The 21,358-nt window shown below is 50.0% G+C and overlaps 1 protein-coding gene across 1 annotated transcript; it reads left to right on the top strand.

The window, feature by feature from the left end:
- Positions 1-7,701: 7,701 nt before the first annotated feature.
- Positions 7,702-17,346, top strand: LOC140420505 (uncharacterized). Its single transcript, XM_072504510.1, has 2 exons — positions 7,702-8,048; positions 15,888-17,346. The coding sequence occupies exon 2, from the start codon at positions 16,209-16,211 to the stop codon at positions 17,100-17,102; it is 894 nt and encodes a 297-aa protein (XP_072360611.1). The 5' UTR covers positions 7,702-8,048; positions 15,888-16,208; the 3' UTR covers positions 17,103-17,346.
- The last annotated feature ends 4,012 nt before the right edge of the window (positions 17,347-21,358 follow it).

Raw genomic sequence — 21,358 nt, 5'->3', positions numbered from 1 at the left:
AATTCTACATTCTCCTTCCAGACTGCAGTAGTCTTCCTTGGTTTTTATGCTCAAATCCTTGAGTAAGATATAAATATCGGGACCTTTGATTCAGAGGCGAGAGTGCTGTGAACTGAATGCAACTGACTGTAATGACCTTTTTTTGTAGCATTTTAGAAGGGGAGCTTTTACAGACTGTAAACTAAATCAAATGTCGGCAGGGTCTGATTGATTCATTCAATTTCTCAGGTTGTGAATACCATCAGTCTTTTTATCTTGGAGAAGTGACTTTTTGTTCTGTCAGTTTGAAACATGGGAGTGTGAATGGTAAAGCAGTGAAATACACACAGGGAAGTGAAAGTGCTCCAGAGCACTGACTGTGGAAAGATCCTCAACCAGTTATGCAGCCTGAAATAACATCGAACCATTCAGATTTTGGAGAGACCGTAGAGGCATGGAAATGTAGGAATTGTGGGAACTAATTCAGATTCTACTTGCATGGAAACTCATCAACACTGTCACACCAGTTAGAGCTGTTGACGTGTATGGGAAGGGATTTACATATTCTGCCAACCGACTGAACCACCAGTGAGTTCACAATGAGGATGGGACATTCGCCTGCTCTCTGTGTGAGAAGAGATTCATTCAGTTGTCCCACCTGCTGTCACAACAATCCAGTCACGCAGGGGAGAAGCCGTTCACCTGCATCCAGTTTGGAAAGGGATTCCTTGGGTCATCTACCCAGCTGAGACTCCAGCGAGTTCATATGTGAGTGCAGAGATTGGATTTTGCTGTTATTGCTGCTAATTACAGTCAAGACTATTCATTCTGACATTAGCTCAGTTGGTCTACGTCAGTGTTTAGGCTCCACTTGAGCTTCTTTCAATTCTACTTCAACTCCTGTAAATCAGCAGAACCTTCTATTCCTTCTTCCGTCATGTGTTCATCTAGGTTCCCCTTATATCTGTCTCTGACCTCAACCACTTCATGTGGTAGCGTGGTCCACATTCTCACCTCCCTGAAAAAAAGAACAGTTCCTCCTGAATTTATCAGTGATCATCTTATCTTTGTTTCCACAATTTCTGGCCTCCCCCACAAGTGAAAGCTCTTCATCTCAACAACAACCCTAAAAAAAACCTTTATAATCTTAAAGTCTCTATCAGGTCAACCATCAGCCTTCTCTTTCCCAGAGAAAATACCCCAGTCTGTTCAGTCTATCCTGTAACTTAAAACTCTCCATTCATGTACCATCCTTGTGAATCTTTCTTGCACCTTGTCCTGTTTCTCTCTCTCATTTTTATAATTATGGAGATGCAGAACTGCTCACAGTATTCGAAGTGTAGTCAAACCAGGATCTAACAAATTGAACATGACTTCTCTGCTTTTCAATGTTCTTCCTCAGCAAATGAGGCCCAGGTATGGGCCCCATAATTCAGGAAGGATGTCAAGACTTTGGAAAGGCTGCAGGGATTTAGTACGGTGACAGGAATGAGGAACCTCAGTTCTGTGAAGAGGCCGAGGTTGTTCTCCTTAGAGCAGTGAAGGCCAAGAGGAAATTTGGTGTAGTAACTCAATTCATCGGAACCTAAATATAATCAGCCTTTGAATCTAGAAGGAAAAATATGTGTCTCTGCTCTGTCTGCTTCAAAAACTTTTAAATATTGGTGTTACTGGAAAGTGTTCCAATGCATTGACTTAGGAAAGACCATCCCAGTGTGTGTGTGTGTGTGTGTGTTTATGGGGTGGGGGTGGGGGGGGGGGGGGGGGAGAATGGACGAGGCTTCAACTTATTATTGAACCTGGACAGTCCTTAGTATCCTGCAACATGGGGAAAGTATGCAGCATCTGCAGTAGTATGGAGCCTTTGGGAACAGATTCAGATTTGCATTTGCGCTGGAAGCTCATCGATGCAGTCACACTGGTGAGATCGGTCACCTGCTCAGAGTGTGGGAAGAGATTCACTCAGTCCTCCAGCTCACTGAAATACCATGTCACTCACACCAATAACTGACAGTTTAAATGCTCTGAGTGTGTGAGTGCCTTTAAAAGCTCTGTGGAACTGATGGCCCACCACTCACACTGAGGATAAACCGTTCAGCTGCTGTCACTGCACAAAGAGATTTAAAACATCATCCCACCAGCTGAGATACCAGTGGGTTCACACCGGGGAGGGACCTGCTCCAAGTGTGAGAAGGGATTCAGTAATTAATCTGATCTGCAGATATACCCGTGAGTTCACACCAGGGAGAGACCATTCACCTGCTCCATGTATGGTAAGAAATTCAATAATTCACCCAGCCGGCTGAAACACAAGTGCAGTAACATCAATTAGAAAGGTTTTAGATAGTTTGTGAGGGGTGGTCAAGTGGGGGAAGGGGAGGGGGAGTGGGATGGTCAGGTAGGGGTGGTGGCGGCGGGGGGATTGTAATGTGTCAGGATTGGAGGCTGAGAGCAGTCATGAGCAGAGAGGGGGGCCATCTTGGATGGGCCCAGTTCAGGGCAGAATTAAGTGAGGCAGAACTGATAGGGGATGATGGCGGACGGTAGCGGGGAATAGAGGTACAAGCCTCCAGTAAGATTGTGACATGAAATGTCCGGGGGCTAAATGGGCCGGTCAAGAGGGCCCGGGTTTTTGCACACCTGAGGGGTATGAAAGCGGAGGTGATTTTTCTACAGGAGACAAATCTCCAGGTAAAGGATCAGGTTAGGCTGAGGGAGGGATGGGTGGGGCAAGTCTTCCACTCGGGGTTTGATTCAGAGTCAAGGAGAGGTAGCCATCTTGCTGAACAAGAGAACCGGGTTCGTGGGGGCCAGGGAGGTGCAGGACCCAGGAGGAAGGTGTGTGATAGTGAGTGGGGTGCTAGACGGGATGCCTGTGGTGCTAGTCAATGTATATGTGCCTAATTGGGAAGTTGCTGGGTGTTTATAAGGGGGTCTTGGGAGCGATCCTGGAGATAGATACACAGCAACTGATTATGGGCAGAGACTTTAATTGTGAAATGGAGCCGAAGGTGGACAGGTCGAGGCCCAAGTCGATGGGAAGGTCGAGGATGACAAAGGAGTTGGGAGAGTTTATGGAGAATATGGAAATGGTTGTCCCATGAAGGTTCAGGAACCATGGATGGAGGGAGTACTCCTTCTTCTCGCATGTGTATAATGTGTATTGAAGTATTGCTTTCTTTGTGGTGAGTCGGGTGGTGCTGGTGGGGGTAGTGGGAGTGGCCTATGCGTGAATCATGATCTCAGATCTTGCACTGCACTGGCTGGATGTGAGGCTTCATTCGGGACAGGTGCAGAGGCCGGGATGGAGGCTGGGCTCAGGCATATTGGCGGATTAGGGGTTTTGTTATAAGGTGAGGAGGGTGACTGGGGATTATGTGGAGCTGAATCAGAATGGGAAGGTGTCGGCACCCACGTTCTGGGAGACGTTGAAGGCGGTGGTTCAATGTGAGATTATCTTGTTTAAGGCTCACAGGGGTCGGAGGAGGAGGGAGGAGCACGGACGGCTGCTGGACCAGATAGTCGAGGTGGGCAGGAGATACCGGGGAGGGGGGCCACTAAGGAGTTGCTGGGGTGAGGAAGAGGCTGCAGGGGCACTTTGATAGGTTGATGACGAGAAAAGCGGTGCGGCAGCTACGGAGGGCAAGTAGGGTCCAGTACGAGAACAGAGAGAAGGCGAGGGGCCTTCCGGTTTCGGGGGTTTGCTAAGAAGTCACACATCAGGTGGCTCTCCTCCCGCGAACCTGAAAAATAGACTATTTTTCCTTGACAAACGCCTGCAAATGATACAAATCAGCCCCACACCATTACAAAATGAAGGAAGAAGGAAAGATGCTGAACAACAGCCAGTCCAGAGGCTGAGTGGAGACCAGGAGTGGGAAAAGCCGGGACAAACAACAATTGGCTGAGCCGACCAGCGCACGAGGCGGTGAACCTCGGAACCCGCCAGAGTGAGAGGAACCGACCCACCGCACGAAAAGCCCACTCTCACCAGGGGATGGATGGAGGATATTCCTCTCAAGTGAGTTGAGGGAATACCACGAAGAGATGAAATTGGACATACAAACTGCGGTGAAGCTTGTGGCCGAAGCTCTGGTGAACATGCAGGTGGCCCTGGACAAAGCCGAAAAGCGACTGGAGGCCCAGGAGGCAACGATTAAAGATCTGGAAAGAGCCACAACGGACCAGAGCGACTGGATCATCGCCCTGGAAAAGGAGGTGGCAAGGCTGGTCGCGATACAAGGCAACCTGAGAGGAAAGGTTGAGGATCAGGTGAACCGGTCGAGGCGGCAGAACCTACGAATCGTGAGCCTACCGGAGAGGAGCAAAGGTAGGAACCCCACAGATTATGTGGCCCAAATGCTGGGTAACCTGCTGGGAAGGGACAGCTTCCCCAAACCACCAGAAATTGCCAGAGTGCACCGGTCGCTCCCATCAAAGCCCAAACCGGATAACAGCCGAGGGCGATAATCGGCAAGATGCACCGGTACCAGGACCGGGAAAGAATCCTGTGCTGGGCCAGGCAGTCCACAAACTGCAGCCGGGAAGGTCACAAGATCCGGATCTACCAGGACGTTGGGGCTGACCTGGCCAAGCATTGGGCCGGATTTAACACAGTGAAGGCCGCGCTGTACAGAAACGGCGTAGGATTCGGAATGCTGGACCCAGCCAAGCTCTGGGTCATGTATCAAGGCAGGAACACTTTCTCACGCTCCCTGCAGACGCATGTTCGTCGCAGAGAACAGACTGGAGAAATGGCAGCAGGGGCAGCGATGAAGAGCCCGCAGAATGAGACTTTGATAAAGCAATGTTTTAACAAAAAAAAGCTCTCTCCCTTTTACAGTCTGCACAGCCAACAGGAGACCATTGCCACAGAGACCGCTTCACACGGGTGAACACTGCCCCGTTTTGGAGACGAGAGCAGCAAGAGAGGGAAGGATGATCTAAATATAGCTAAGCACAGGGAAATGGCGGACAGGAAGCCCAGAAATCGGGCAATGGGAGGAAGTGAAACAACTCCCAGGAGGGGGCCACCACACTAGTGAGGTAGCTAGCACCGGGATTCATGCAGGAGAGAGAGGCTGCGGAGGGGGAAGCCACCTGGCCCCAGGGTGGGGTCGGGCAGATAACGGGCACGGAGGGATAATCAGGGGAGAAAACAGCAGGGAGGGGGAAGGTTTAGCTACGGAATAGAGGTGGGTGTGTGCGGGTGAGAAGACCGGGGGGGGGGGGGGGGGGGGGTGCGGGGGTGGAGGGAAGAAGACCGGAAGGGAGAAATAGGTGTAGAAATATGGAAGGCATTAGACCGGCTACAACAGGCCACATGTGGCGACTTGGAACAAAATGGCTCTGCAAGCAACCACTTTGGAGGGTCCCTGAACAAAGGAAAACCTTGGAGAGCAGGGGCTCACCCACATGGTGTACACACAGTTGGCGGCCATGTTGGATGTCCTCTGGAAAAGGGAAACCCCGGAGCGCAGGGGCCCGACCACCAGGTAAGTATGTTTGATCCCACAGGAACGGGGGGACAAAATAGTCACCTGGAACGTTGGGGGACTTAACGGCCCAGTAAAAAGATCCAGAGTCTCCATCCACCTGAAAAGCATGAAAGCCGACGTAGTCTTCCTCCGAGAGACACATCTGAGGGAGAAGGACCGGCTGCGGTTAAGGAAGGGCTGGGTGGGACAGACCTACCATTCCTGCTATGGGACGAGGACCAGGGTCATTTTGCGAAATAAGAGGACAATGTTCACGGTGACAAGGGTCAGCCTGGCCCTTGGCAGTGCCACTTGGGTGCTGGCCTGGCACTGCCAGGCTGGCATTTTTTGCATGTGCATGTGATCGGGCAGGGGGTGCCCAGCGTGTGTCTTGAGAGGGGTTCGGGTGGCTGGCGACCCTTCCATAGTGCGATCGGGCTGGAGGGGGTGGGGTCGGGAGGTCAGGGCTCGTTTCTGGAGCCTTGGAGATTTAGACATCATTTAAAAATGGCCTCACCATCTCTCGCTAAACTGGGGAGTTCCGGCCAGCGAAGCTCCTCACAGTAGAAAAATGGGTTAAGTGCAGCCTTGGCTGTGCGTCCCCATTCCGGTCCTCTATACAATGCGTGTCACGTTGAATAGCCATGTGTTTCTCAGCGCTGAGAGTGGCATGAAACACGCAGCTAAACGTGCTTGCTAGGGGACTTTGTTTCCTCTTCGGAAAATCGCGCCCACGATGTTAACTTGTTATCTGGTTGTTCTATTGCAAAATGTTGTTGTATTGTTGCTGGCAATAGCTCTTGTTCTGCTCTGTACCCATTTTCCACCAATTTTACTGTTACTCTGTTGTGGTTATGCTTAAAAAAATATTTTTTAAAAATATAATAATAAACAGATTTAAAACAATCTGTCCAATTTATCCGTAAAAAACATTCAATGACCCTCCCCGCCTCCACTGGTCACTATGGATAAGAATTCCAGAGACTAACGACCTTCTGAGGGCAGAGATGACTAGGAATATATAACATAGCTACAGAACAATATTACAAGACAAGAAATGATAATAAACCAAAGAGAAAATGCTGGAAAATCTCAACAGGTCTGGCAGCATCTGTAGGGAGTGAAAAGAGCTAACGTTGAGTCCAGATGACCCTTTGTCAAAGCTAAAAGACAGAGAAAGTGGGAAATATTTATATTGTGGAGTGAGAATGAAAGATGAGTCATAGCCACAGAAACCAAGGGAAACGAGGTGCCAATAGCCACATAACGCAAGGGGAGTGCTAATGGCAGTCCCCAGAGAGAACAAAAGGTGTGAAAGGCCAAACTGCAGAGAAATTAACATCAGAGGGTAAACTATGAAGTTGTAGATGTGGGGGAGGGGAAGGTGGGAAGCAAAGGGGAGAAAGTAAGGAAACGTGGAGAAGATGGGGGGTAAATATATATAAAGAAAGGCAAGAGAGAAATAAATGGTAAAAGACAGTTAAAATGAAATGGGATGAAAACAAATGGGTCGAGGTGGGGTAGAGCTGATCATCTGAAGTTGTTGAATTCGATGTTGAGACTGGAAGGAATTAGCGTGCCTAACCGGAAGATGAGATGTTGTTCCTCCAGTTTGCATTGAGCTTCACTGCAACACTGCAGAAGACAAGGGTAGACATGCGGGTATGGAAGCAGGGTCTTGTGTTAGGCAAGCGTAGCTAGGACCCATGCGGGTACCCATTGAAACACATTTCATTTGGAGAAAATGGGATGATAATAAATGTACTTTATTGCAGAACTATCAATAATATATCTGCTCTGTGCCATATAACTACACTGGACATTTCTCGTTATTTCTGATATTAATTTACTGCCCCCTTAACTGTCAGCCATCTCCTGGGGAAAAGAACCCTTCAATTGTGAGCATTCAGAAAGAGACCATCCTTTTAGCCAAATACATGTGTCAAGCTGAGGGAGCAAAGGATGTCAATGTCTTTGAGAGAGAGAGAGACCTGGGCCAAGCTTTGCAGAGTCTGCACCCTCCCTGGATTCACTTCCTTTCCCTTCAGTTGCTGCAAGTGACCAATTGAAGGTGAGAATGAGAAAAGAAATGGAAAGGGGGAGAAAAGAAAGTGTTTTACTGACAGATATTGGAGACAGGAGGACGTTTCAGTCTGTGTGAAGCTCAATCTTCATTCACACAAAGCCCGCGCGCTGATTGGCTGGAGGACGAGAGTCCTTCCGGTCCCACAACTCTTTCCAATGATCAAAACCTCAGAAGGTCAGGAGGCGGGCTCTCCCCTGCACATACGCAACTTCCCCTCTTCCTTGGGACATGCGCAGTCCCGGGCCAGGGGGAGCTCACCGAGTTGCTTCTCGATCTGGCTGCATCCATCAGCCGGTTTTTTGGAAACCTTTGTCTCGAGGAGGTACAGGGGAAAACTGGTGGGGGTGGGGCTTCGGGGCTCCCGTGTCCGCGTGCCGAGTCTGCGCACTGAGACCCGAAAACGTCTGTTGAACAGAGTGATTCTTATTGGTTGATTCAGATCGGGTTCTCGTGACGTCACAAAGCGGGCATTGGAAGTGAAACTTCCTCCTGTGTCTCCAACATCTGTGAGTAAAAACTTTCCTTTCTCCCCCTTTCCATTTCTTTTCTCATTCTCACCTTTAATTGGTCACTTGCAGCAACTGAAGGGAAAGGAAGTGAATCCAGGGAGGGTGCAGACTCTGCAAAGCTTGGCCCAGGTCTCTCTCTCTCTCTCTTAAAGACATTGACATCCTTTGTTCCCTCAGCTCGACACATTTATTTGTCTGACTAAAAGGATGGTCTCTTTCCCAATGCTCACAATTAAAGGGCTGGTTTCCCCTGGAGATGGCTCACATTTAAGGGGTCAGTAAATTAATATCAGACAGAGATATGTCTAGTATTTTTAAATGGTACAGATTAGATATATTACATATGGTCTGTAATAAAGTACATTTATTATTAACTCCAGTTGTGTAATATTGTGCTGTAGCTATGTTATATATTTCCAGTCATCTCTTCCCTCAGTGGGTTGTTAGTTTCTGGATTTCTCTTCCACATGGACCAGTGGAGTTTGAGAGTCAATGAATATATTCATTACGAAGTCTTACAACACCAGGTTAAAGTCCAACAGGTTTGTTTCGATGTCACTAGCTTTCGGAGCGCTGCTCCTTCCTCAGGTGAATGAAGAGGTATGTTCCAGAAACACATAGATAGACAAATTCAAAGATGCCAAACAATGCTTGGAATGCGACCATTAGCAGGTGATTAAATCTTTACAGATCCAGAGATGGGGTAACCCCAGGTTAAAGAGGTGTGAATTTAACCTGGGGTTACCCCATCTCTGGATCTGTAAAGATTTAATCACCTGCTAATGGTCGCATTCCTGGTATTGTTTGGCATCTTTGAATTCGTCTATATATGTGTTTCTGGAACATACCTCTTCATTCACCTGAGGAAGGAGCAGCGCTCCGAAAGCTAGTGACATCGAAACAAACCTGTTGGACTTTAACCTGGTGTTGTAAGACTTCGTACTGTGCTCACCCCAGTCCAACGCCGGCATCTCCACATCATGAATATATTCATGGATGAGTTGGACAGATTTTTAATATTTCTTTTGTTATTTTTAAAAACTTTTAAAAATAATGAATGCAACAGACTAACAGAAAAATTGATGGAAAATGGGTACAGTGTAGAACAACTGATATTGCTGCATAAATACAAGCAACACATTGCAGAATTAATTTGTAGCAGGATATTTTAGGGACCAGAGCCGCTATATGAAATGCCAGATTAATTGAACAACCGGTAAACAGAGTGAGTGGGGAAAGAGGGTAAGATTATATAAAAACAGAAGGATACCAATGCACACCCCAAAACAGACTAACAGCATAGTTGAATTAAAATAACATAGATGACACAGAATCTCTATAGTGCAGAAGGAGGCTATTCGCTTCTTCAAGTCTGCACTGACCCTCAGAAAATGCACTCACCGAGGCAGACTCCCCACCCTATCCCCATAATCCGGTGCATTGATCATCGTCAACCCACCTAACCTAACATCTTTGGACACTAAGGGGCAATTTAGCATGACCAATCCACTTAACCTGCACATCTTTGGACTGTGGGAGGAAACTGGAGCACCCAGAGGCAACCCACACAGACACAGGGCGAATGTCCATGTCCACACAGATAGGCATTCAAGGAATCAAACCTGGTTCCCTGGCTCTGTGCTAACCACTGTGCCTCACTGTGCCCTACTCTGGGCTCAGTTGAATTGAATTCACTGATGGAAATCCCTGGAGGAGCAAGTCTGTCAAATTGGAGCACATATATTTGAGACAGGGGTCTCATTATTTAACAAATGCATCAGACTTAGAATGAAGTACAGACATTACAATTGCAATGGGATACATTCTGTAATCAATCTGTGCCAGTTTTGGATAGAGGGAGAACTGATTGGCCTGCTTCCATATCGAGCCTGATGGATGTTGGGGCTATCGTAACCAAATTCCGTGTGAAACTAAGATGAGAGGCCAATTGATAAAGCCTGATATTCCGGAGACACCCACCTTTAGCTCCTGGTGATTGGAGCTTAACTAAGTTGAGGTGAGGTTTATTTTTATTCCAGATAAATGTACTAATCATTCCATTAATTTCCTGAATGACCATGGTTGACAGCAGCATAGGCAGCATCTGCAGAGGGTATGCAGTCTGGGCAACACATTCATTTTAATGAAGGTGATCCTCCCTCGCCATGAAATCGGAAGAGCCGACCACCGGGCAAGGTCCCACCTAATAGTCACCATCAGCTGTGGAAAGTTGGCCCCATATAGCTGTCTGAAAAAGGGTCATTGATATTCCCAGATATTTAAATCCCAAGGGGGGAGCATCTGATTGAGAACTTAGCAAGAGGAGGGGGCTTACCCTGCAACACCCTCCCCCCCCCTCCCCCTCCCCTCACCAGCATGGCCTCTGACTCAGTAAAATTCATCTTATAACCAGAGAAGGCACTAAATCTATCCACAATCAGGTGCAGCTGGTTAAGATGAACATTTTGTGGTTTTTATTTTTATCTCGGTGCCTAATGGTCTTTTTGCCAAAATTGGTCTTTATGGGGGTGGATTGGTTGGTTTAATCGTTTGTGTGGGCAGATAAGGTGGCAAGGATTCGGAAGACGGTGATTCAGAGAGGGCGACAGTCAGGCGGCTTGGCCCTGCTGAACCTGTTATACTATTATTGGGCGGCGAACGCAGAGTACGTGTGGGGTTGGAGCAGGGAAACGGAGGCTTTGTAGGCTTCCATTAAAGGGTAGGTGGGGTTAATGGGTTACAGGGATAGGGTGGAGACATGGGCTTATGTAGGGTGCTCTTTCAAAGAGTCGGTGCAGACTCGATGGGCTGAATGGCCTCCTTCTGCACTGTACGGATTCTATGTTCTATAATTTCAAGGAACTGCTAGGTGGGAGGGGAGGGAGGTGAAGAGTTTTGTTAGGGAGTTGGGGTGGGTTTAGAGGTTTTGTGTTGGTTTTACTTTGTAATGTTATGTGTTGCAAATGTTAAAATCAGAATGAAAATACTTTAAAAAAAATCTATCCACTACTCCAATAATGTCCAGGACTGAAACACTGGGGTTCAACACAAACAGCAGCCCGTCATGTGCACACAGAGTGATCTTGTGCTGCCTCACCCCACCCCCCAGTCCCGATATCAGAGACTCCGATCTGATAGCCTCTGGCATTGGCTCAGTGGACAAGGGGGACAGAGGGCAGCCCTGTCTAGTCCCTCTCTGAAGCTGAAAATTCGATGCCCGCAAACCATTGGTGAGCACCGCCGCTGCCGGTCTGTGATGTAACAATTGAATCCACTCAATATAATCCTCACCCAACCCGAAGCCTCGCAGCGGATACACCAGATAATTCCACTCAACTCAAGCAAAAGCTTTCTATGCATTGAAGGAGATCACCAGCCCATCCAATGCATATTTCTGAACAGCCTGAATCAAATTCAGCAACCTTCCAACGTTGTTACTGGAAAATCTTCTCCGTATAAACCCAGTCTGGTCCTCCCGCACGATTGTCGGAAGGATGTCCTCCAGCCTTATCACCAAAACATAAGATCGCAATTTCAAGTCAACATTCAAAAGAGAGGGAACTTGTGACGGGGATGTGCTGAGCAGTCACACATCAGGTGGCTCTCCTCCATACAACAGAAAAATAGGCACTGTCGGCCGAATTTAGCCGCAAAATCAGACTTCAACATCCCCTCACCCTCAACAATAGTGCGGACAACAAAATGCTAGGAAGCAACAGCTCGAAAGGCTGCAGGGTCACAAACTGCAGCAAGGGACAGGAGCGGCGAGCAAGCGGGTCGGCGGCCCCAATCGACTACGTGGCCCAAATGCTGGGAAATCTGATTGGGAGGGACAGCTTCCCCAAACCGCCAGACATCGACAGGGCGTCACCTCGCAATGAACAGGGGAGCCAGCTCATAGGAGGGAGGGGGCGAGGTCAGCAGAGCGCAGGAGAGGGTGAGGAGGAGGCAGCAGGGACACAAGCAGAGCGGGTGTAGGATGGGGGTCAGATCGATCCTGGGTGGGGGGGGGGCACACCAGCGGGAAAGCTAGTGCCAGGAAGTACGGGAGAGAGAGGGCCCGTGGCACATCTCCCACTGGGAAGAGAGCGTCTGTGTGTGGGGGGGGGGGGGAGAAAGAGAGGATAGAGGAGGGGGATACGGTGGGGTGGGGGGCAGAATAGAAGAGGGGGGGATACAGTGGGCTGGGAGGGAGATAGAAGAGGGGGGGATACGGTCTGATCATGAGCGGGGAAACTTCACACCTGTTTACAGGATCCATTTACTGACAGATCAATCCCAGAACAGGGAAAATGACAGCCATGGTGAGGGAACTGGGAACGTTCATGGAGCAGACGGGGGCAGTGGATCCCTGGCAATTCTTACACCCGGGTGAGAAGGAATTCTCGTTCTTCTCACCAGTGCACAAGGTCTACACTCACATCGGCTTCTTTGTTGTGGGGAAATCGGTGCTTCCAGAAATAGTCAGAGCGAAATAATCCATGATTGGAATCTCAGACCACGCTCCACATTACATGGATGTGAGGTTGGAGACGGGACAAACCCAATGCCCCACATGGAGGTTGGACACGGCCCTCTTGGCCGACAAGGTCTTCTGCCAGAAAACATCACCGGCCATCGGCAAGTACATCACTAACAGCCAGAACGGGGAAGTCTCAACTTCCACGTTCTGGGAGGCACTGAAGGCTGTGATTCGGGGAAAAATAATCGCCAAAAGGCTCGTAGAGACAGGGAAGAGAGAGCGGTTAGGCAGCAACTGATCGACTCCATTCTGGAGGTTGACAGACGATACTCCGAGGCCCTGACCATAGAGCTTCTGCTGGAGAGGAAGAAGCTGCAAAAGAACTTTGACCTGCTCCCCACCAGGAAAGCAGTGACCAACTCCACCAGGCACGGGGGACCTTTTATGAGCGCGGAGAGGGCTAGCCGCCTGCTGGTTCACCAGCTGAGAAAGAAGGCAGCCACTAGGGAAATAGCCCAGGTAAAGGATAACAGAGGCAGACTGGTAGAATAATTTTTATAATTGTCACAAGTAGGCTTACATTAACACAGCAATGAAGTTAGTGTGAAAATACCCTAGTCGCCACACTCCGGCACCTGTTCGGGTACACTGAGGGAGAATTCAGAATGTCCAATTCACCCAACAGTATGCCTTTCGGGACTTGTGGGAGGAAACCGGAGCTCCCGGAGGAAACCCGTGCAGACACGGAGAGAGCGTGCAGACTCCACACAGACAGTGACCCAAACTGGGAATCGAACCTGGGACCCTGGCGCTGTGAAGCAAAATTGCTGACCACTGTGCTTCCGTGTTGCCCAACCATAGCCGTCCCGTAGCCCAACCAAAAAAGGTCAACCAAACATTCAAGGCCATCTACCGGGGACTGTACACCTCCGACAACCCCTCCCCTCCCCCGGAGAGAGTTCGGAATCTTCTTGGGCTACAAACTCAACCTGGGCAAAAACAAAGATTTCCCGGTGAGGGGGAGGGGCAGAGCTGGAGGGCCTCCCAGTTAAAATAGCCCAAAACAAATCCCGCTACCTGGAGATCCAGGTTTCCCACGAGTGGACACGGATCCACAAGTGGAAGCTGACCAGTCTGGCGGAGGAAGTCAAAAACAACCCACAGAGATGGGATGGATTCCTGCTTTCCCTGGTGGGGAGGATGCAGACGATCAAGATGAACGTACTGCCCAGGTTCCTCTTCCTGTTTGGATCCTGACCGATCTATATCCCCAAGGCCTTTTTCCATTCAATAGATAAGGTGATTATGATGTTTGTGCGGAGGGGCAAGAATTCAAAAATCCCTAAAACAGCACAACAATGGAGAAGAAACATGGGAGGCCTGGCCCTCCCGAACTTGCAATACTGTCACTGGGCAGCCACGGCCGAAAGAGTGAGGAGATGGGTAAAGGACCCAGACATGGAATGGTTGATGATGGATGAGTCCTCGCGTACAGGAATGATCCTCCGGGCCCTCGCCACAGCAACACTCCCATCCCTGCCAGCACCAGTCCAGTGGTGGCAGCTACCCTGAGAACCTGGAACCAAATGTGGCAGAATTTCAGTCTGACCGATGTGTCCTTCATGGCCCCCATCTGCGGCAACCATAGGTTTGCACCAGCCATTCTCGACACCACCTTCAAAAGGTAGAGACAGGACGGGGGAACACTGATGGTTAGGGACTTATACACGGGAAATACACTAGCGACCTTAGAGGAGCTGACGGCGAGACTGGACCTACCAAACAGGGATGAGCTCCAGGTCAAAAACTTTCTCCGCAAGGAGACACCAGCACACCCAGGAACCCTGAGAAGCACAATGCAAGAGGGGTTACTGGACGCAGACAGTCTGGGGAAGGAAAACTGTGGGGACCTGAACGGACAACTCTTAATAAGGATGCGCTCCTTACTTGATGAAACCCAGGAAAAATAGGAGGAAGAGCTAAGGGATGGAAATAGGGTGGGGACTCTGGAGCGAAGCACTGAACGGGACCAACTCCACCTTCTCCTACGCAAGGCTAAGCTTCATGCAGCTGAATGTTGTGCACAGAGCACACCTGACAAGAACCCGAATGAGCAGATTCTTCCCGGAGATGGAGGACAAATGTGAATGGTGCCAACAGGTCCTGGCAAACTATGCCCACATGTTCTGGGGATGCCCCAGACTTGTCGAATTCTGCACAGCCTATTTCAAGGCTGCAGACTGGTTGGCAGACCTATCGGAATTTCTCCACATGGAGAAGATCAAGTTCACCGTCCGAGGGTCAGAGGATGGTTCCCACAAAGTGTGGAGGCCATTCACCAACTTGTTCCAGGACCTGTTTGAAGCCAGCGGCCAATTGAACATTGGGGAGGGAGGTGGGCGTACGGGGGCCAACGGGATCACAGGGAGCAGGCAGGAAAGGGTTGTGGGGAGGGGGGGGTGCTACTGGGAAAAGGAGGGAGAAGCCAGAAACCAACTGACACAGAGACCAGAGAGCAGAGAACAAAAACACAAGAAGAGGAACCCCCAAGGGAAGGTTTAAAACAGGACAGGGAGTGCGCGGGGTGGAAGGGGGGAGGCCCATCAATGGGGGGGAAGGGAGGGCACCGTCCACTTGTAAATAACAGATAACTCCCATTGTACAGTGAAGGGCCAGGAAAGGACCCAGAAACGACAAGTGAAGGGGGCAGAGGGGAGGGACGGGAGATGGAGGGACCGGCACAAAGGAAATTGACATGCACATTGTAATCGGCAGAGTTACCCTGACTGCTTGGATAGTATAATGAGCATTGCCACAACCCTGCTACTCGATGACAAAGAGGTGAAAAAAGCTGCCCCAACCAATCCCGCCTCAATTTAAAGTGTTCCTCACAATCCAGATGTGTTTCCTGTAATAAAGCGATGTCGACTTTCTCCTTAAGAAAGGAGAGGATCTTTTTCCTTCTGATAGGGTGATGGATGCCCCGTACATTACCTGAGAAAATTTGCAGATTAACTGCTGCCATTAGCTAGACGACAGAGAGACAGGAACAGATTTTCACACCACAATCGGGCGTGCGCCATTACCCCCTCCTCCAACTCACTTTACACCAGAGGCACCAAAGTCTCCCCAAATTGCTCCTTTCACAGATAAAAGCCCCGTCTGTACCAGAGTAGGATAAAGTCAACAACACATAAACCCTCCCATAATAACAAAAATACAAAAGAATCACCACCACAATAGACCCAAGGGGACATTCCTCAATAAGACTGAGCACCCGGAGGATTAACCCCACGGCCAGACTGTCGTTACCCTCAGGATACCGTCTCCAAAATGAGGGGAAGAAAAGTAACTTTTGTAAATTGTTTTTACAGGATATTAGAAGAGGAGGAATTACAGACAGAAATCTCAAACGTCACGTCTCGATCTGACTGCGTCTCTCAATTCCTTGGAACTGAATATCACCCGACTTTGAATCAAGAAGGAGAAATGTTTGTCTTTTCTGTTGGCTTCAAAACATCAGTGTGACTGGAAAAGCCCCGAGACACACACACCCGAGTGAGAGTGTTCCAGAGCACTGACTGTGGAAAGAGCTTTAACCAGTGACACAGCCTGAAAAAACATCTCACCATTCACAGCGGGAGAGACGTTACACGTGTTCTGTGTGTGGACGAGGCTTCATCTGATCGACAAACATGGAGAGACACGAGGAGACCCCCACCCTGGAGAAACGGTGGAAATGTAGGGACTGTGGGAAGGGATTCAGGGCCCCATCTCAGCTGGAAGCTCATCGGCGCAGTCACACTGGGGAGAGGCCATTCACCTGCTCTGTGTGTGGGAAGGGATTCATTCGGTTATTCGCCCTGCAGACACACCAGCGAGTTCACACTGGGGAGAGGCCGTTCACCTGCTCTCAATGTGAGAAGGGATTCGGTGATTCATCCACCCTGCGGATACATCAGCGAGTTCACACTGGGGAGAGGCCGTTCACCTGCTCTCAGTGTGAGAAGGGATTCACTACTTCATCGAGCCTGCGGAGACACCAGCGAGTTCACACTGGGGAGAGGCCGTTTTTCTGCTCTCAGTGTGAAAAGGGATTCACTCGGTTCTCCAGCCTGCTGACACACCAGCGAGTTCACACTGGGGAGAGACCATTCACCTGCTCTCAGTGTGATAAGGGATTCACTACTTCATCGAGCCTGCTGGCACACAAGCGAGTTCATACTGGGGAGAGGCCATTCACATGCTCTCAGTGTGAGAAGGGATTCACTTACTTATCCGACCTACGGAGACATCAGCAAGTTCACACTGGGGAGAGGCCGTTCACCTGCCCTCAGTGTGAGAAGGGATTCACTCAATCATCCGACCTACGGAGACATCAGCAAGTTCACACTGAGGAGGGGCCGTTCACCTGCTCTCAGTGTGAGAAGGGATTCACTCGGTTATCTGACCTGCAGACACACCAGCGAGTTCACACTGTGGAGAGGCTGTTCACCTGCTCTCAGTGTGAGAAGGGATTCACTCGGTTATCCAACCTGCAGAGACACCAGCGAGTTCACACAGGGGAGAAGGCGTTAACCTGCTCTTAGTGAGAGAAGGGATTCAGATATCCATACACCCTGCAGGAACACTAGTGAGTTCACACCTGGAAGAGGCATTCGCCTGCTTTGAGCAGGGGAGACATTCAATGATCCGTCCCAACTCCGGAGACACTAGCAAGTTATTTCTGGGGAGAGACCATTCATCTGCCCTCAATGTGGGGAGGGGTTTCGTGATTCATCACACCTGTTGTGACTCCAACAAGTTCACAATAAATTACAGATGTTGGCTCCATTGTTATTGGTTCTGCTCTCACTGACATCCAGGACTGCATTTTGTTAATTCTGACATCTGGTGAATGGTGATGATTGGAGGGTTTCTTTCTGCTGGACTGGCCGGTCTAACACCGCTGCCTCCGGTGGGCTGACCATTTTTGAGCCTCGTTGCGATTACCTGGTTCCAAGTTTGACGAGGAGCACAGAATGAAAAGGTGTTTGCACGTTGGAAGATATTTAGTCCCCAAAGTAGCCATGTTGCCATTAAGATGGGCTATGGTGGTAACAGGGTTCTTTTGCCTAATTTATCTGGGTGTTTCTCGCAGAAGGAAACTGTCATGGTATGAGGGGCAAGTTGTCTGTGGTAGGTTGGGAAATACAATAACCATATCACTGAAAGTGGCAACGTGGGTGGATAAGGAGCTAAGAAGGCAGGCGGCATGCTTGTCTTCATTGGTCGGGGCATTGAGTATAAAAATTGGCAAGTCATGCTGCAGCTGTACAGAGCCTTAGTTGGGCCACACGTGGAATATTGCCTACAATTCTGGTCACCACATTACCTAAAGGATGTGGAGGCTTTGGAGAGAGTACAGAGGAGGTTTACCAGGATGTTGCCTGGCCTGGAGGGTATTAGCTGTCAGGAGAGGTTGGATAAATTCGGATTGTTTTCACTTGAGCGACGGAGGTTGAGGGACGACCTGATAAAAAGATTACAAAATTCTGAGTGGCACGGACAGAGTGGATAGTCAGAAGCTTTTCCCAGGTTGGAAAAGTCAATTACCAGGTGACAGGTTTAAGGTGCGAGGGGCAAAGTTTTTTAAAAACATTTTATTAAGGCATTTATGCTTTTATAACAGTAAGCAATATAAATACAAATGTAAGCATAGTTCAGTGCGTAAACATCCCTCCATCTCCCACTGCTCCCGCCTACTCTAGACACAAAATAGCCTAACTCCCCCCTATCCCATCACCCCCCCCCCCCCCCCCCCCATTGCCTCGGCTGACAGTTTAGTTTTCTCTGAAGAAGTCGATAAACGGCTGCCACCTCCGAACGAACCCTAACGTTGATCCTCTCAGGGTGAACTTAATTTTCTCAAGTCTTAAGAAACCCGGCCATGTCGCTAACCCAAACCCCTGATTTCGGGGGCTTCGAGTCCCTCCATGCTAACAATATCTGTCTCCGGGCTACCAAGGAGACAAAGGCCAAGACGTCAGCCTCTCTCGCCCCCTGAACTCCCGGATCTTCCTCAACTCCAAAAATCGCCACCTCTGGACTTGGCGCCACCCTTGTTTTTAGCACAATGGACATGACATCTGCAAATCCCTGCCAGTGTCCCCTAAGCTTTGGGCATGCCCAAAACATGTGGACATGGTTTGCAGGCCCTCCCGCGCACTTCACACACCTGTCCTCTATCCCAAAAAACTTGCTCATCCGGGACACCGTCATGTGTGTCCGATGAACCACCTTGAATTGTGTCAGGCTGAGCCTGGCACATGATGAGGACGTGTTGTCTCTGTTCAGAGCATCCTCCCACAGACCCGCCTCTACCTCCCCTCCCAACTCATCTTCCCATTTACACTTTAGCTCACCGAACTGGGTTTCCCCCACTCCATAAGTTCTTTGTAAATTTCCAAAAACCCCCCCTCCCCCACCCCCGTTCCAGAAACCACCTTGTCCTGTATCCCCTGTGGCTGTAGAACCTGCCTTCGTGCAAAATCCCTTATCTGCAGATATCAAAACCCATTCCCTCCCGGCAATTCAAACTCCTCCTCCAAATCCTCTAAACATGGAAAACTCCCATCAATAAATTGATTCCCCAGCTTCTCAATCCCTGCTCTCTGCCACCTCCGAAGCCCCCCATCCAGCCTCCCCGGGACAAACCAGTGGTTGCCACAAATTAGAGCCCACACCAACGCTCCCTCCACTCCCGTATGCTTCCGCCACTGCCCCCAAACTCTCAGAGCCGCCACTGCCACTGGGTTTGTGAAGTACCGGGCTGGGGAGAATGGCAGAGGAGCCGTTACCAATGCCCCCAAACTCGTGCGCTTACATGATTCCGCCTCTACCCACTCCCACACTGACCCTTCCCCCGCGACCCATTTCCTGATCATGGCTATATTTGCCGCCCAGTAGTAGTTACTAAAGTTCGGCAGTGGCCCCTCCCCACCCCCACCCCACTCCAGCTCCGCTCTAACAGCACCTTCTTTACTCGCAGGGTTTTACCCGCCCACACAAAACCAGAAATCACCCTGTTCACCCGCTTAAAAAAAGGCCTTTGGTATAAACATAGGGAGGCACTGGAAAACAAACAGAAATCTCGCGACGACCGTCATTTTTACGGTCTGTACCCTCCCCGCCAGTGACAACGGGAGCCTGTCCCACCTCCAAACGTCCTCTTTCTTTGTTCATCTAACGGGGTCAAATTTAATTGATGTCACTGCTCCCATCCCCGTGCCACCTGAATTCCCAAGTAACGGAAACTCCCACCATTTTAAACGGCAGCTCCCCCAGTCTCCTCTCCTGCCCGCTCGCCTGGATCACAAAAACCTCGCTCTTACCCACCTTCAATTTGTACCCCGAGAACCGGCCAAATTCCCCTAAGGTCCGCATAATCTCCCCCATCCCCCCAACGGGTCAGAAATGTATAGGAGTAGGTCATCTGCATAATGACCCTGTGTTCAACCCCCACCCCCCCCCCCCCCATCTTTCCCCGGACGAGCCCCTTCCAGTCCTTTGACGCTCTCAGCACCATCGGCAATGGCTCTATAGCCAAGGCAAACAACAGTGGGGGAGCGAACATTCCTGCCTTGTCCCCCGGTGCGGTCTAAGGTAGTCCAAACTCACCCAGTTCATCCACACACTCGCCACTGTTGCCTGGTACAGCAACCAAACCCAGTCAATAAAGCCCTGCCCAAACCCAAACCGTCCCAGGACCTCCCACAGATAATTCCATTCCACCCTGTCGAAGGCCTTTTCTGCGTCCATAGCGACCACTACCTCCGTCTCCCTCCCCACGGAGGCCATCATGATCACACTTAGGAGCCTTCTAACGTTGGCCGTTAGCTGCCTGCCTTTAACAAACCCTGTCTGGTCTTCCCCAATCACCCCCGGAAAACAATCCTCTATCCTTGAGGCCAAAATCTTGGCCAGCACTTTGGCATCAACATTCAGTATGGAGATTGGTCTGTATGACCCACATTGCCGTGGGTCCTTCTCCTGCTTCAGCATCAATGAGATAATCGCCTGTGACATTGTTGGGGGAAGGACACTCCACTCCCTTGCCTCATTAAATGCCCTCACCAGCAGCGGGCCCAGCATCCCAGAAAACTTCTTGTAAAATTCCACAGGGTAGCCGTCCGGTCAAAGGGCCTTGCCCGACTGCATGGCCTCCATTCCCTCTATTACTTCTACAATCCCGATCGGGGCTCCCAACCCCTCAACTAACCCTTCCTCCACCTTCGGAAACTCCAACCCTTCCAAAAACTGCCTCATCCCCTCCACCCCAGCTGGGGGTTCCGACTCATACAGCCGACTATAAAACTCCTTAAACTCCCCATTCACCCCCGCTGGGTCCAAGATCGTGTTCCCCCCTCAGTCCTTCACTCTTCCTATCTCCCTGGCCACCTCCCTCTTCTTTAGCTGGTGTGCTAGCATCCTACTGGCCTTCTCCCCATACTCCTAAACCGCCCCCCTCGCCTTCCTCAGCTGCCCCACCACCTACCCTGTGGATAACAGATCAAACTCCATCTGCAGCTTCTGCCGCTCCTTCAAGAACCCTGCCTCCGGGGCTTCAGAATACCTTCTGTCCACCTGGAGTATTTCCCTAACCAGCCTATCCATCTCTACCCGCTACACCTTCTCCCTATGAGCCCGTATCAAAATGAGCTCCCCCCTAACCACCGCCTTCAGCGCTTCCCACACCGCTGCTGCCGAAACCTCCCGTGTCATTTATCTCCAAATAATTCTGGATGGCCTCCCTCACCCACCCGCACACCCCCTCTTCCGCCAACAATCCTACATCCAATCTCCA

The sequence above is a fragment of the Scyliorhinus torazame genome, chromosome 5 (assembly GCF_047496885.1).
Source record: "Scyliorhinus torazame isolate Kashiwa2021f chromosome 5, sScyTor2.1, whole genome shotgun sequence".
Taxonomy (NCBI): domain Eukaryota; kingdom Metazoa; phylum Chordata; class Chondrichthyes; order Carcharhiniformes; family Scyliorhinidae; genus Scyliorhinus; species Scyliorhinus torazame.
This window is presented reverse-complemented; position numbering and strand designations above follow the sequence as displayed.

Coding starts and splice junctions, on each gene's coding strand:
- LOC140420505 (XM_072504510.1), top strand. CDS start 16,209: ATGGAGAGACACGAGGAGACCCCCACCCTGGAGAAACGGTGGAAATGT.